Source organism: Gouania willdenowi, chromosome 11, assembly GCF_900634775.1.
Source record: "Gouania willdenowi chromosome 11, fGouWil2.1, whole genome shotgun sequence".
In the NCBI taxonomy this organism is placed as follows: domain Eukaryota; kingdom Metazoa; phylum Chordata; class Actinopteri; order Blenniiformes; family Gobiesocidae; genus Gouania; species Gouania willdenowi.
The window spans coordinates 3338893-3354141 of NC_041054.1; the positions used below are offsets into that span (position 1 = coordinate 3338893).

The window sequence follows — 15249 nt, forward strand, 5'->3', positions numbered from 1 at the left end:
TGTTGAATCAACCATAGCTCCCTAATTTAATATTTAGTGAAAGAAAAAAGGATTACAGATCAATATTACGTAGAGCTGCTTTTCAATTTGTGCATTATAGGTAGGTAGTTGTAGGTAAAGTTATTAAGAAATAAATATGGTTGATTGGAACATTTTGAGATTTAATTACCATTTATTACAACAAAATTACTGAAAATTGGTACATTTGAGTATTGATTGACAGATACCGAGTATCGTTTCGATAAACTTGCAAACCTAAGCAACAAAAACAAGGAACAGATTACCTAAAATAATGACAAAGCAAACTAGGGTGATCTTTTTTATTATTATTGATTTACATTTTTTTAACCAGATCAATAATTGGGAACAGACATTGTCCAACTTTAAATAAATTCGATGTTAAATATTGTGTCAATAGAAAACCGAATGGTTTAAAGAAAATATCTCAAATAAATTGGTATTTAAAAAAAAAAAAACCATTACTAAAGTAATTATATTGTTAAAATTTTATTTGTATATTTTTCTAGTTTTTGTTTTTAGTTGGTCTTTATATTGATGTCATGTTTCCGTCGGACGCTATAGACGTTGCTCGAATGTCCGTTGCTAGGAGACAGTTGCCAGTGTAAACAGACTTCACAGTCACGACGTTGTCAGCGGCCGAAGAAGACGTGTTTTCAACAGTTTCGGTGAGTAAAATGTGTTAAAACTTAAAAAAATGTGTGATATTCTAATAAAGATGTTTAAAGTTTTAGCTTAATTTTTTTTTTTTTTTTTTACTAACCGACGTACGATCGTATCAAAAACGCGAGCCTTGCCTTCTTATATTTTAAGCCAAACAAACATCGATTCGGTTTTTAATAGCGTTAAATCGTTACTGAAATCTAGCCTAAAAATATTGAAACTAAATCAACTAAAATTCAGCTACAGTTAATTCCAAAACTAATCTATAACCACAACATATTATTTTTAACGGTGAAAATGCATGAATAAATCATCATTTTGACTTATCGGCAACATAAATGTAATGATAATCTTTGTTATTTTATAGCAGACTGAAGAAAACATCACAGAGCATATAGAAAATAGTTTGTTGTTTTCTCTTACCTTTATTTATACAGTTTTTTTTTTTTTTTTAAATACCTAAACATGATAATAATAATAATTAAAGACAGCTGCATGACTGGGGCTTGTTCTATTATTGCATGTTTTACACTACATAATTTTCTTGCACCGTTTCTTCATGTTTCATCACTGATTATAATTATTTGCGTTTCCGTTAAAAAAGTAATGTTAGGAACCGAGGGTGGGACGATATATTGTGTCACGATAATAAAATGATAAAATGACGTATATAGCAGGGGGTGGTTGGAATAAAAAAATATGATCCACTGCTGCACACCAGATTGTTACAGTTCGTTTTTATTTTTTCATATTCTCGTTGAGTTGAAAAGGTCAAAGCCAGAGTAAGTATGTCCAGTAAACGTCATATAAAAGCATGGTTACTTTTCCTCTTTCAAAGTTTTCCTTAAAAAAAAAAAAAAAAAATGTAACACTGTTTTTTTAAGAGAAAAAGTTGTAATTTAACTTCTTTTTTATTTTTTAAGTTACCTCTTAAATTGTACATATACGCTCATAACAGGAGCTATGCACAATAAGAAAATAATAATTATAAACTTGTAAATATGCGTTAGGTAAACTTTAATCTTCAGGCACAATGTTGATCAATGCCAACCACAAATCATCCATCTTCAGACCCACTTGTTCCTGTTAATCAGGTTTGTCAGTGAACCACAAATCAAACACTACAATATACAATTATAGTTGCTGCGCAGCAATGGTCGGGCCAGACAATTTCAGATAATATCATTAGGCAATTCTGAGCAACAAGCAGAGTGTAGGAAGATGAAAATTGGATGCATTTTTTTAATTATGATGTTGCTATTATCATACGTTGTTGTGAATAACCTCCTAACGTACTATGATTTCATTTTAAAAAGAAAATAAAATGGTTTTCAAGCGTTTCCGAGCAGTGCTGCCGCCTGGTGGAACATGTAGGAACTAATCTCTGGCAAGGCAATTTATTTGTACAGCGCATTTCATACACAAGGCAACTCAATGTGATTTACATACTGTACATAAAAGAGCAATAGAAAATATTCAACAGCTTGAAATCAATAAAAACACAAAAGTCGGCAGATATTCTTATTTATTTTTTTTAATCATCAGTAAAAACATTTAAAATCATCAACAAACAACAACACGACTTAAAATCTCTCTCTCAATCATATACAGTAGAGAAAAAAAGTGCCTTTAACTTTGATTTAAAAATGTTCACATGTGATGCTGACTTCAGCTCTGCTGGCAGTTTGTTCCACTTCTTTGCAGCATAACAACTAAAAGCAGCATCACCATGGTTACTGTGAGCTCTGGGCTCCACTATCTGACCTGTGTCCATACTGTAGACCTGCTGGGTTCAGACCTGACTAACATCTCACTGATGTATTCTGGACCAAACCCATTCACATTTATAACCAGCAGCAGAACTTTACAGTCTATTCTGAGGCTGACTGGCAGCCAGTGTAAAGACTTTAAAACTGGACTAATGTGTTCTGGCAAACAAAGCCCAATAAAACCTCGGGAAACAATAAGTAGGAATAAATACTTGCTCCGTCGTAACGATATAGTAACTCTAACAACTGGTAAAATGATAAACTTAGTGATTTTACAGCCTGTGCATCCGACCAACACAAAGCACTATTCAACAAATAAATGGGATTAACTATGTTTTTTGTCTCTCACAGACATGAAGTCTAGTTCATTCTCAAAGCCTGGCCTTTGCCACAACGTCCCAGAGTGGAACAGAAACAACCAGCAGCTGTCAACCACAGCTCAACATGAGCAGCAGGTCTCCACTACAGTCAGACAGGAAGGGAAGTGTCAACGCAACAAAATCGAATGTCAGGTACATTCCTGTTAGTGAAGAAACCTAAACTGTCAGCAGTCCCCAAGGTTTAGTAATTCCACCAAGATTCATTTTGTCTTCCTTTTGAATAACAATGCAAGGTTTCATTTATTCATTTATGTTTTGACTGTCAACTGTCAGTCTTCATCAGAGGTGTCTGCTGATTGCTTTGCTGTTTCCTTCACTTCCACGTAATAATTCCAGCAAGATTCTTTCTTTTTGTCTTTTTTCTTTATTATAATATATTCACTTATCATTTATTCAGACAACTGTTACTCTGGAAATCCACATGTCAACTGCCAGTCTTCGTCAGAGGCATCTGCTGATTGCTTTGATGTTTTCTTGACTTCCGTGTAATAATTCCAGCAAGATTCTTTTTGAATAATACGTTTAGGTTTCATTTAATCAGACAACTGTTACTCAGGAAATCCACCTTGTTCTTGTGACATGTTTTGACTGTCAACTGCCTGTCTTTGACAGAGGTATCTGCTGATGATGTTTACTTGACTTCCGTGTAATAACTCCAGCAAAATTCTTTTTGAATAATATGTAAAGGTATCATTTGTTTAGACAACTGTCACCTTGACCCTGACACGTTTCAACTGTTGACTGCCAGTCGAGGGTTACGTGACCACTGGGTTAAGAAGAACCTAATCTGTGTTTCTTCTCAGACGACCTTTGATGAAAGCTGCACCTCTGGAAGGCTGAGGGAGCGCGTGTGGGACCTCGCTCGATGGAAAGAGGTTTTGGAAAGCTGTGCTCAGAAAGTGGATGAAGAGATGCAGGCTCTGACCCTGGTGACGTATTCAGATTATTCCACGTCTCTACTAAACTCTTAACTTTCCAACATCATTCGTGAGCTGAAAAAGTTTTGAATGGCTTTACTCTAGACCTGCTGTGTGTGTTTTAACAGTCCAAGGAGCAGAGCGAGCACGCCCTCGCTGCTACGGTCACTCCTCTGGAGGTGAGCACTGAGTGTCTGACGCTGAGGGACGGACGGCGAGGGATGGAACGCGTCGTGGACCCCGTGGACGAGGAGCTGAGGAAGGAGGTGGTGCTGATTGAACGAGTGCAAGGAGTCCTGCAGCAGCACATCGACAAGGCTTTGGAGCAGCTGGGGTGAGACAACGCTACTCTGACTAGACTCTTCTTCCTCCTCTTCATCGCCTATGACGCGTTACTTGTTTGTCCAGGGTTCTGCAGGAGATTCGACATCAGCTGACCTCTGACCTCCAGAACAAGATGGAAGCTTTGGATATCGATATGACCTGCCTCTCACTTACAACTCTTTCTCCGACCATCTCTTTAAAGCCTAATCCTACTCGTATACCATCAGGGTAATTCATCTAAGGCTCAAACCTAAACTTTAGCACACTCTAATTTGTTAACTGGTGTAATTTGAAGCTTTTTTTTGTCGCAGCTCTTCCACTCCACAGGAGTGGCTGGAGTTCAGCCATTCTAATGTGTCGTGCGCCCACAACGCCATGCAGAAGTCTCAGCAATTACGGGAGGAAACGAGTCTCAGCAGAGCTCAGGTATGGGATGATCTACACCTCATCAGCTTTAGTTATAAAGTAAACCAGTCAATCTATTCATCTTCTATACCTATACAGTATGTACTAAAAGTGTAAGAAAAAAATTATTCGATATATTGTGATGTTTCACCTCATTTTCGATCCAAAAAATGTCTTTACTTTTTTAATTATGGGTTTTTTTGTTTGTTTTTTTTTACAATAAAACCATTACAATTGTGCATACATATGCATAGCACCCACTAGGTGTCAGTGAACCACATCAGACCTTGTTAAACCACATCACTCCTCAATGCATTTTAGCTGGAAGTTGATTGCACTTTATTTTCATAAAACATACTGGGCACTTTTATATTTGTATGTATTTTCATTTTTTAAAAACGCCACAGAATCAGAATGTGTTGTAGAAGCGAAAGTTAAACTTTTTTGAAAAATGTAATTTGACAGTTTGATAAACATGCCACTTGTTTTTTATATTTGTACTTGAATTACAGTTAGTTACCATTTACCTGTTCTTGCAAGTGTAAAAAAAAATGAAATCAACTATTTTATACCATTTTGTACAAGGGAAATTTGTAATTATTAATATCTCGATATATATCATATTGTTTAGTATCGGAATATATCGTATCGTGCCTGGCAAGTTGTGAATTGTGTCATTTTGTCAGATTCATGGCAATGCACACCCCTAGTATTTAAACACATCAACATGTCTATTATTGTATCCAACTTTCCTGCTGCGGAACAGCTTTAAAATACCAAATCAGATCAAATCAACTATACCAAATATTAAAAAAATTACAAATGTTTTAAGCCAGCAATTTCAAAGTTAAATTAGCAAAATGTTTAAAAAGGAATCCTCCCTTCCTCTGATGGTTCCAAGCATTTAATCCATATCACTGTAAAATAACAATATTTACTTGTTTTTTAGTAACATTTTAAAATGTGTCAGTTTCTCATTGAGTTAACGGTGCTTGGGTTACCAAGTCTTAGAGAGTAAATTCAAACATCCACACCGCAGACATATACTTTCCTTTGAGGATAATCATTTCTGCAGAATTTCATCCACTGACTTGTTTCTTTGCTCTTGTGATCAGCTCCAAAATGAGATGGAAGCCCAGTGCAGAGCCACAGAGTTCACTCTACGCAAACGTAATCATGACGAGAAGCAGGCCCGGGACGAGCTGCAGTGGCAGATCAAAACTGTAAGAAGAAAAAACCCAACAAATAATCTATCAAACCTACAACACGTTCCATTCAGGTGTTATTATCATTGATCTGCAGACTGAGGACGAAATGTCAGAAATGGAAGCCCACATCCTCGGACTGGAGGCTGATCTACAGGCTAAGACCTTCCCCCTGATGCTGGCTCACACCAGGCTGGAGAAACGCACGGCCAGGCCCGGCATGGACCTGTGCAGGGACGAGGTGTGGACACAACACATGAGATACACGGTGGAGGATCACAGAGTAAAAGCATCATATCTGAGTACTGTTGGTTTTTTAGGTGCAACGTGGCCTTGTTGATGAGGTGCAGCAGTTGGAGGCTTCAATCCTGGTGCTGAAGAAGAAGCTGTCAGAGGCTCAGTGAGTCAAACACAAAAAATAGACACAACAGTAACTTAAAAAAACAGTCAAAGAGTTACTGAACCCTAACGACAAAGACAACTCAGCTGAAGGACTGTTCTGTATAACCTTTATTAGTGGAAATCAGAGGAGATTTAGAAGCTGCAGGTGCAATAAAGAGCACTTTAAAGAGTAACTAAACCCCAAAACTACATTTTTCTACTGAATACAAAGGTATTCGTGTACAAAGTAGTACTATTGATTGATCCTGGTCCAACTCTACACATTTTAGTTAAAGTATTTCAATTTGGTAGATTTTGTTGGAAAGAGTCAGAGTGACTGCCCTCTATGGGTTGAAACCAGGCTATTACAATTGATTTTTGCTATTGGCTGAGAACAAGATTGTGTGATGTTTTGGGACCATCTTGCATCACAAACAAGCACTGTTAGCCCCGCCCCTTTTATAAAAACTAGCACCTGTGGGCTCTACAATCTGTGGCGAGTAGGTTGGATTGAGAGAAGAGTGAATAGGGAGGTATAATGAGTAATGAGTAGATAGTTAGCATAGCATAAATTGTTCTTTGGTGATTTTATAGTATAAACTGGGCGTGTCTTAACTGCTCCAGGAGCTCCGCCCAAAATCATAGCATTTTTTTTTTACTTCCCTCCTAGTGGCAGGTCAGGAGAAAGCAGGGGCTTAGTTACTCTTCAAAGTGTCAGTACACCCACAGGTTGTTGCTGACCTGCCACTATGGGGAAAATTAAAAAATGCATTGATTAGGGGCGTGGCTCCTAGAATAGTTAAGACACGCCCAGTCACAGCAGCCCCACACTCACAGCGCTGCACAGTTCCACATGGAGCTGTCAATCAATGTTCACTGAGGGTCATGAGAGGAGGAAACCTCGTCTCTCCTCCCATCTTTTATAGGTGGGGCGGGGCCAACAGTGAAGGTTAGTGACGTCACTGATCTAATCTCAGCCAATAGAAAAATGTAGTTGCAATAGCGGCGTTCAACATATAGAGAGCAGTCACTGACACTTTACAACTAAAAAAGCTAAATTTAAATACGCAGATTGAAATGTGAAGAGTGGGACTAGGATCAATAAGCTACGTTATTTTACTTCATTCTAATCGAATGTATTCAGCAGGAAAAAGTGTTTCTAGGGTGTACTTACACTTTAAATTTGCACTTGTTGAGGTCGACATGTTTGACAAACTGAGTTACATGAATGGAGCACTTCCTTGAGTAATCTCTACATCACACTGTTTTGATGAGATTAAAGGCATCCGATCGTTGCCGTGGTAACATTGATCTCCCAAGTGTTAAGGCCCAAACATACTCGGGGTAAAACAGACTCTGCGCTGGATGTCCGCAGTCATTAGAGCTTCATTAGTCGAGCGCACTGCAGTGTAGTCGTTTTCTGTGAAATTTTCATGTTGGCTTCCAAGATTTTTCTGACACGAATTAGAAACAAAGTTTGATTCTTCAGCTTTGGAGCGATGATAAAGTGTAAAATATGATGGCTTAGTATCATGAAGAAAACAAGTCAGCTTTTCTATATTTAATACTCTCAGATATGTAATAAATTAATAATAAAGCACTGATCAAGTATCTCCCACACACACACACACTTTATGAGGTCATTAACTGTGTGAATATCTGACCTGTTGATTCTTCCAGACACACTCTGCAGAAGTTGATGCGCCATCATTCCCAGATGCTGCAGGATTTCTCCAGGAAACAGGAAGCTCTGTCCCTGGAGCAGCGCAGCATGGACACCCGCAAACGCCTCACGCAGAACCTTAGCAGCAATAAAAGCCCGATGCAGTGCGTCCAGCTTGCCAACTCCAGTGGGCGGAGCAACCTACAGTTCTTGACTCAGTGAGGAGGTGGGACGATGCATCATGACTGACATGGATTGACTTTTATTTGAGTTTTCAAGCAATAAAAAATATTGTTTGATTTTTTTCTATTGACTGTCTAATTTACATATAGATATTGTTACACACTGTAGTATAAGACAAATAAAATAAACCAGGTATTTATAAAATCTATAGTTATGTCGGGCTATTTAAAATTGATTTTTTTTCATACAAAAACAACTGCAAGTATTTTGCAGCTCACTTTTAATCTACAATACTTGAATTTGTACTAAAATATGTATTTATGGTTATGTGTAAAATATATTACATTTATTGCTGAATATATTAGCTTGAGATTCCAAGTGTTATTATGAATAATAATTAAAAATATTAAATCATTAACATCATTAACTAAAGTCCAACCAAACAATTAACCTCACTTTTCCTTTGAATTAGCTTGTTAGCTTCAGCCTTTTTGTTTGCACTTTTATTCAACGCAGCCTTTCTTTGTGACATTTCAAACACACTTTTCCTCTAGTTTGTGTTCCAGAATAACAGACTTGTGACGCTCGATTGTATGGAAGCCCAAAAGAGTCATAATTAATTAAATGAAAACAACATTTCTAAATAAATACCATTTTGATAAATAACAGACAAATATATAATATGGCCATTAAATTGTTAAATAAGGTAATATTATTATGAAATACGTTTCATTATTCTTAAATATATATTTCCACAATGGTCTTATTTTGTGCGTTACTATCAGCCTTTTTGTTTGCGGTTTTCAACCTAATGGTTTGATTAAAGTTAACAGTAGATTTTATGTTGCTTTTTTATTTAATAGTTTGAATTAAACAGACATGAATTGATGCTAATAAGGGTCTCAACTTAAAAAAACAAAAACAAAAAAAACATTTACGCCTTCAGTGTTAAATGAAAAATAAACTCATGACACCACCTTGTGATGTAAAATGGTATTACATGGTGCTAACAGTTAGCTTGTTCAATTCAGCCTTACAGTATGAAATGTTTCCTTTGATAAAACCAAAAATCACTTATTGTACAAAACCATTGTGGTATTCAAACTTCTACAATATTCTGATGTTTGGGGGTTTGTATTAATGTAAAAAAAAAAAAAAAAAAAAAAAAAAAAACTTCAGTTATCTGTTTTTATGTACAAATAAAAATCTCCTGCAACAAATCAATTATTTTCTGCACCATTTTCCTCTCACACTAGCAAACATGCACACCGACACACACACACACACACACACAATAGGGAAGTCATTCTGCGTCATAAAACTGTTAGAAGCGTCTTTTTGTCACAAACAAGTCACCCTCTGCCCAGGCCCAACCCATCTCCTCCTCGCATGGACCATCAACTCCAGCACCTTTATGGCTTTACTGCCCCAGCCCTTCAGTTCATTTGCAAAGCCTGGGCTGTAGAGGGGACTCGACTTTGCTTCCTGACAGGCTGGATTATTCTGAACCATTGCACTTAAGGGCCCAGATGCTACCTGTCTGTTTCCCTCCACTGAGAGGGCAATTAAAGCTAAACTAGTGCCTGCTAAATGCCTCCTATTTCTGCTTGAGTAGATGCGTCTCCTTATCGCTCTTCTGTCGTGATGTAATGTGTGCCGCGCCCACTACATGCCCACATGCTTTAACACCATCGTCACTGCCGTCCTTTTCTTCCTCTCTGCTAGCACCAGTCTAAGGCACTTCCTGAAATCCTCAGAATCAAGCTCATCACGATGGACGTAGAACCTCGGCTGTTCTCGGGCTTTAATACACGCTTCAGAAAGGAAGCATTTGCTTTTCAAACTGTGCTTTTTGTTGGAGGAGTAAAGCAGTTTGTTTGCTGGTGTTAAACGCTGCGTTGGAGGGACCGTTAATGGACTTAACAGGAGAGATGAGGGTCAAGGACTGTGTTGCCCTTTGCGTCTACATCTTCACTTTTCTGCTGGGCCTTCCCGCCAACATCCTGGTTCTTTTTGTCTACGTGCGCAAAGCTCGTAAGCACGGGGCTACACCCAACGTGGTATACGCCCTCAACTTGTGCCTGGCCAACTTGGCCCTTGTGGCCTGGCTCCCGGTCAAGGCTCTGGAGACTATACTTCAGGATTGGAGGCTTCCGGCGCCCATGTGCCCCCTTTTCAGCTTCTTCCTCTTTTCGTCCCTCTACGGAAGCTGCCTCTTCATCACCGTCGTCACAGTCGGACGATACCTCAGCATCGCCTTTCCAATCTTCTATAAGAGATACCGCAATGCTCGCATCTCCTGTTTCGTCAGCGTCGTCTTGTGGGCGGTGGTGTTGGTGCATCTGGGCATCGGCCTCGAAGCCGAGGGCGGAGTTAACTTCGTCCATGTCAAAGATGATACCTCGTTCTGCTACGAGCATTTCAACGCGTCCCAGCTGGAGGTGCTGCTTCCTCTTCGTCTAGAGATGGCCATCGCTTTGTTTCTTCTGCCTCTGATTGTGACCTCCTACTGCACACTGCGGTGTGTCACCCTAGTGTGGCACTCAAATTTGCCCCTGGTGGGGAAAAGAAGAGTGTTGGCCGTCGCACTGTCCACTCTGGCCGTGTTTGTGGTGTGCTACGCTCCGTACAATGCCTCCCACATTGTTGGCTTTGTGTTGAAGGATAACGTGGACTGGAGGAGTTATGCTATGCTGACGAGCTCCTGTAACGTATTCTTGGAGCCGGTGGTCATGCTGATGCTATCGCCGGCTGCGTCCAGAGGCATTCTGGGAAGAATCTGTGGACGTCAGAGCCAGTTTATCCGGAGGAGTGTGTACCGAGCTCGATTAAAACCCACCAGCAAGACTGCTAACGTCAGAGTTCTTACCACGCAGACGGAGAGGAGCCAAGCAGGGGCCGAGGTGACCAAAGTAATCGTGGAATGACTTTGCAAAGCTGGAGATGTGAGGACTTTCTACCATGACAAAACCAAAGAGACGAGTATAAAATCACTTAAAGATGTAGAAACAAGATTCGGTTTGGATCCAGAATCCATCTTCCTAACCAATGAACCAGTATTTATACTAGCTCCAGTCCTTTCTATCATTAGGACCTCACAATGAATGGTCCACTCACAGCTGAGTGTCTTTTGGACATCATTAAAATACTCCAAAGTTGGTGATTCATCCCATTGACAGTGTCACAATACTTGTATAATTACTACACCTGTGTGTGTGTGTGTGTGCATATATATATATATATATATATATATATATATTCCTCTACTTTATATATATATATATAAAGTAGAGGAATTGTTCGCTCACTTATTTTCATACCAATTTGGAACCAGGCTGTAGAGCCAGTTTTACACATTTTCCTAAAGTATTGGCTAAAAAAATAGAAAATGGATGTTTCTCAAAGTCTAAACTTAAAGGGGACATACGTATTATGAAAAATCCACTTTTGCAGTTTTTTTTTTTTTTTAAATCACATACGAGGTAACTTGACTGTCCACCAGCAAACAAAATTTGAAATAAACCCATTCAGTCATTTGTTTGTGGTCTGTGTAAGTCTAATAACACAGAGAAAATTGCTCCGTTTCAAATTTTCTACATTTGTGATGTCACAAGTGAAATCACAAAAAAGTTGACTTTTCCTGGGGAAGTGTTGAACAATAGAGAAATTGCTTTTTTTTTCTTCAGAAAAATGACAGATTTTTCATTTTTACTTGAAATATATTTGGTCCATGAAGCCCTTGTCCTACATTCAAGTACATAATTATGAAGGACCAACTCTGGCATAATTAAAAATAAATAAATGAATAAATAAATTGTATTCATGGCATTTATTCAGGTATCAAGTGATCGGCTAAAACTGCTGCTTTCAAAATACTTTACAGTGCCCTCTAGTGAGTAAAGAAGGTATAAAAGTGGCAACGTTGGTTGGCCAAACGAGAGAGAGACGAAGACTCACGAAGCTTCCTGTAATATTCAAGAAACAAAGTATATGCTGAAGAAAGCTAATACTAATCTCCAAAACGAGATGCTACATCTCAAGGGGTTTTCCTCAAATAAATTTCAAATAAAATTTCAAATATTCTGATCATGATAAGCATGTATAGTGGATGACAGAATAAAATAATAATATCACTCTCCAGTTCTCTGTGGGTTTCTATAAAGCTCTTATGACCAAACACAGACTGAAGTGTTACTTCCTGGCGTGGCCTTTCACACTTAAATGTATTTAACGCGTATTGTGATCATCACCTCGGAGTAGGCGGTTGCCGGGAGATGATATTTGAGGAGTGACGGGGACGAGGAGTGTGTGAGGAAGATAATTAAATTTCCACAACAGAAGGTGAGACTGTAGATGTGCAGAATCAGAGCGCGACTGATGACACGGTCGACTTTGACGAGAATCGCACACGGTGATGGCAAATCGGACGTAGGTGAGTTTAACTCATTTAGAAACGCCTGAAAAACACTGAATTCATGCTTTCTAATTTTGTAAACAGTGAAGTATTTCTGAGAAAGTCATGTTTAAACTTTTTCCGTGGTGTTTTTTTCTTTTTACATTTTATAACAAACCTGTTCACATTTAAATTGAAAGATGACCTTATTTCTTTTTCAGGGTTTATAAAAGTGCAGATTTATTATAATTTGTTTAAATTGCAGATTTATTATAATCTGTGTAAATTGTTTCCATTTATTTGTATTTATTTATTCTCATACTTACTACTGTGAATATTGTTGTTATTGGTATTAACAACTATATTTAATCTATGTTAATTTGGAAGAACCAAGTTAAAACAGCAGAGATAAGATCCCAATTGATGAAATGCCAGTTTTCTTCTACTTTTCTATTTCTATTTATGAAATGCCTAACCTTAACCATAATTACAGTAAGTGTTTGTTAGGATTGTTAACGGGTTGCAGAAGCAAATTAGCTTGAATTCTTCAACAATGTATGTTGGAAACACTTGTTCCTGGTTTTTCTGAAGTCTTCAGTCAGGCTAGAAACATCTACCAGCAACCAAGAAGTTGAAATAAGAAATATGATAAAAGAGGTGGACATTCAGAAAACAATGGTCATAAAGCCATCTAGTGTGTTATTTTTATTACTAAATAACCAACGGAGGACTTTAGAAGAAGAACTACTGAAAATGACCTGAAATCCTTAAAGTTTAAAAGGAAAGTCAGTCAGTTGCATCCAGGGTTTTGTAGATCCATTTTAGGAATATCTATTAGGCACAAAAAGTGCAACAAAAAACATTCAACAGCTTAAAAATCAATAAGAACATTAAAATCAGCAGTAAAAATATTAAATCAACAACATGACTAAAATCTCCCACTCAATCAAACGCAGCAGAGAAAAAGAGTGAAAAATGTTCACATGTGATGCCGACTTTAGCTCTGCTGCAGTTTGTTCTACTTCTTTGCAGCATAGCAACTAAAAGCAGCATCACCATGTTTACTGTAATCTCTGGGCTCCACTATCTGACCTGTGTCCATAGATCTGAGAAACCTGAGATCTAAGGAGGATGCTTGCACGGTGCATACATTATCACCAAATCTCTTAGATCCACGTTTCCTACATTAGCTAAATAATCCAGACCACAGGTGTCTAACGTGACTAGGTCTGAACTCTAAACGGTTTCTTCTTCTTTCCAGTCTCTTTAAGAGTGTTTCTTCCAAGGCCGCTATGCTCCTCAACCAGCTGCTGCTGTCTGTTTACATCCTCACCTTCCTGATGGGTGTCCCCGCCAACATCCTGGCCTTCTGCACCTTCTGTCGCAAAGTGCATCGGAAAGCGATGCCCATCGACATCCTGCTTCTCAACCTCACCATCTCAGACCTCATCTTCCTGGCTTTTCTGCCCTTCAAAATGAAGGAGGCGTTCGATGGTGGGACCTGGAGGCTTCCCTACACCCTGTGTCCTCTCACCAGCTTTGTCTTCTACGTCACCATCTACAACAGCACGCTGATCCTCACTGCTGTGAGCGTGGAGCGTTATCTGGGCGTGGCCTTCCCCTTCAGGTACTCCCTGTGCCGCAGGCCTCGCTACGCCGTGATGGCCAGCGTCAGCATCTGGATAGTTACCTCTCTGAACCTCAGCATGGTCTACATCATGCCTTACTCCCAAATGAACACAACACCTCCGCTTACCTGCTACATGAACTTCACAGAAAACGAGCTCCGCATCGTTCTGCCAGTTCGTCTCGAGCTCTTCCTCGTCCTCTTCCTCGTTCCTTGCTTCATCTGCAGCTTCTGCTACATCAACTTCATCCTCATCCTGTCCCGGCTGCCGAAAATCGGCAGGCGGCGCCGGCTGCGAGCCATCGGTCTGGCCCTCGGCACGCTGATGGTGTTCATGATCTGCTTCGCGCCGTACAACATCTCCCACGTGGTGGGCTTCGTCCACAAGGAGAGTAAGGAGTGGAGGAACGTGGCTCTGCTCTCCAGCACCCTCAATGCCTGCCTGGACCCAATCATCTTCTACTTCTCTTCAGCAACGGTGCGCAGCATGCTGAACCACTGCTTCAAGAACATCATGGCCAAGCTGCACATCCTCAGGTGTGGAGCTCCACCAGCTCTTTCACAGAAGCCCCCCAGGGCAGAGAAAGACCAGGAACATGCTACTTCCCCCAAGGAACGTGAGAATGAAACGTAGTTCAACACGACGGCTTTGATCTTTAAAGATTTTAGAAGGAATAAGAGTACATGGAAGTCAAGTGAAACTTCAAAGAAACGATTAAAGGCAATCAGCAGAACTCCTCAGATGAAGACTGGCAGTAAGCAGTCGAAACAACAAGAGTACCGTCATAATCAGAAGCTGGGTTTCCATTACAGATTTTCACAAAATAAAAGTGATATTTCTAAATGTCAACAAAGTATAATTGCACTTTGAACACGTTTCCAATGAAGGCGGTTTTGGAGCTTGTAACTCCCTTGAAATCTCATCCCGCGAGACTTCGCTGCAGAAAGACATGTGCTCCAAACCTCCTTATAACTCTCTGTATTTCTTTGTTGTTTCACGCCTAATGTGGTCGTGATAATTATAAAGTATAATGCTAAGAATTGTCCCGGTCTCCTCTTCTGTGTCCTGTGTTTGTGGAAAAAGTGTTTCAATGGCGCTTTTGTGACACGCTTTCATGAGGAATTTCAGACGTTTCGATTTTAAAATGTAATAACATTTTAGTGATATTTCAGTGTTTTTTCAAAATTGAGGCGTTTCCATTGCGCTATTTAGATTTTGCACATTTCCAAGGGTAATGGAAACACAGCTAGCTAGAGATACTGTACCTCTATCCCATTCAAGCACGTGAAAAGACTCAACTCTCCCATTAGCCAGGTTGGC

General features: G+C 39.3%; 3 protein-coding genes across 3 annotated transcripts; all 3 read left to right on the plus strand.

The window, feature by feature from the left end:
* Nucleotides 1-562: 562 nt before the first annotated feature.
* On the plus strand, nucleotides 563-7969 carry tekt2 (tektin 2 (testicular)). The gene is made up of 10 exons (XM_028461713.1): nucleotides 563-686; nucleotides 2802-2962; nucleotides 3634-3759; nucleotides 3876-4081; nucleotides 4156-4299; nucleotides 4383-4497; nucleotides 5592-5699; nucleotides 5779-5922; nucleotides 6002-6081; nucleotides 7743-7969. The coding sequence occupies exons 2-10, from the start codon at nucleotides 2804-2806 to the stop codon at nucleotides 7945-7947; spliced, it is 1287 nt and encodes a 428-aa protein (XP_028317514.1). The 5' UTR covers nucleotides 563-686; nucleotides 2802-2803; the 3' UTR covers nucleotides 7948-7969.
* A 1675-nt stretch (nucleotides 7970-9644) lies between these two features.
* On the plus strand, nucleotides 9645-10928 carry LOC114472457 (free fatty acid receptor 3). The gene has a single exon (XM_028461714.1). It carries the CDS (start codon nucleotides 9822-9824, stop codon nucleotides 10833-10835), a length of 1014 nt encoding a protein of 337 aa, XP_028317515.1. The 5' UTR covers nucleotides 9645-9821; the 3' UTR covers nucleotides 10836-10928.
* A 1351-nt stretch (nucleotides 10929-12279) lies between these two features.
* Nucleotides 12280-14700, plus strand: LOC114472459 (free fatty acid receptor 3-like). Its single transcript, XM_028461718.1, has 2 exons — nucleotides 12280-12340; nucleotides 13563-14700. Exon 2 carries the CDS (start codon nucleotides 13594-13596, stop codon nucleotides 14560-14562), a length of 969 nt encoding a protein of 322 aa, XP_028317519.1. The 5' UTR covers nucleotides 12280-12340; nucleotides 13563-13593; the 3' UTR covers nucleotides 14563-14700.
* Nucleotides 14701-15249: the final 549 nt, after the last annotated feature.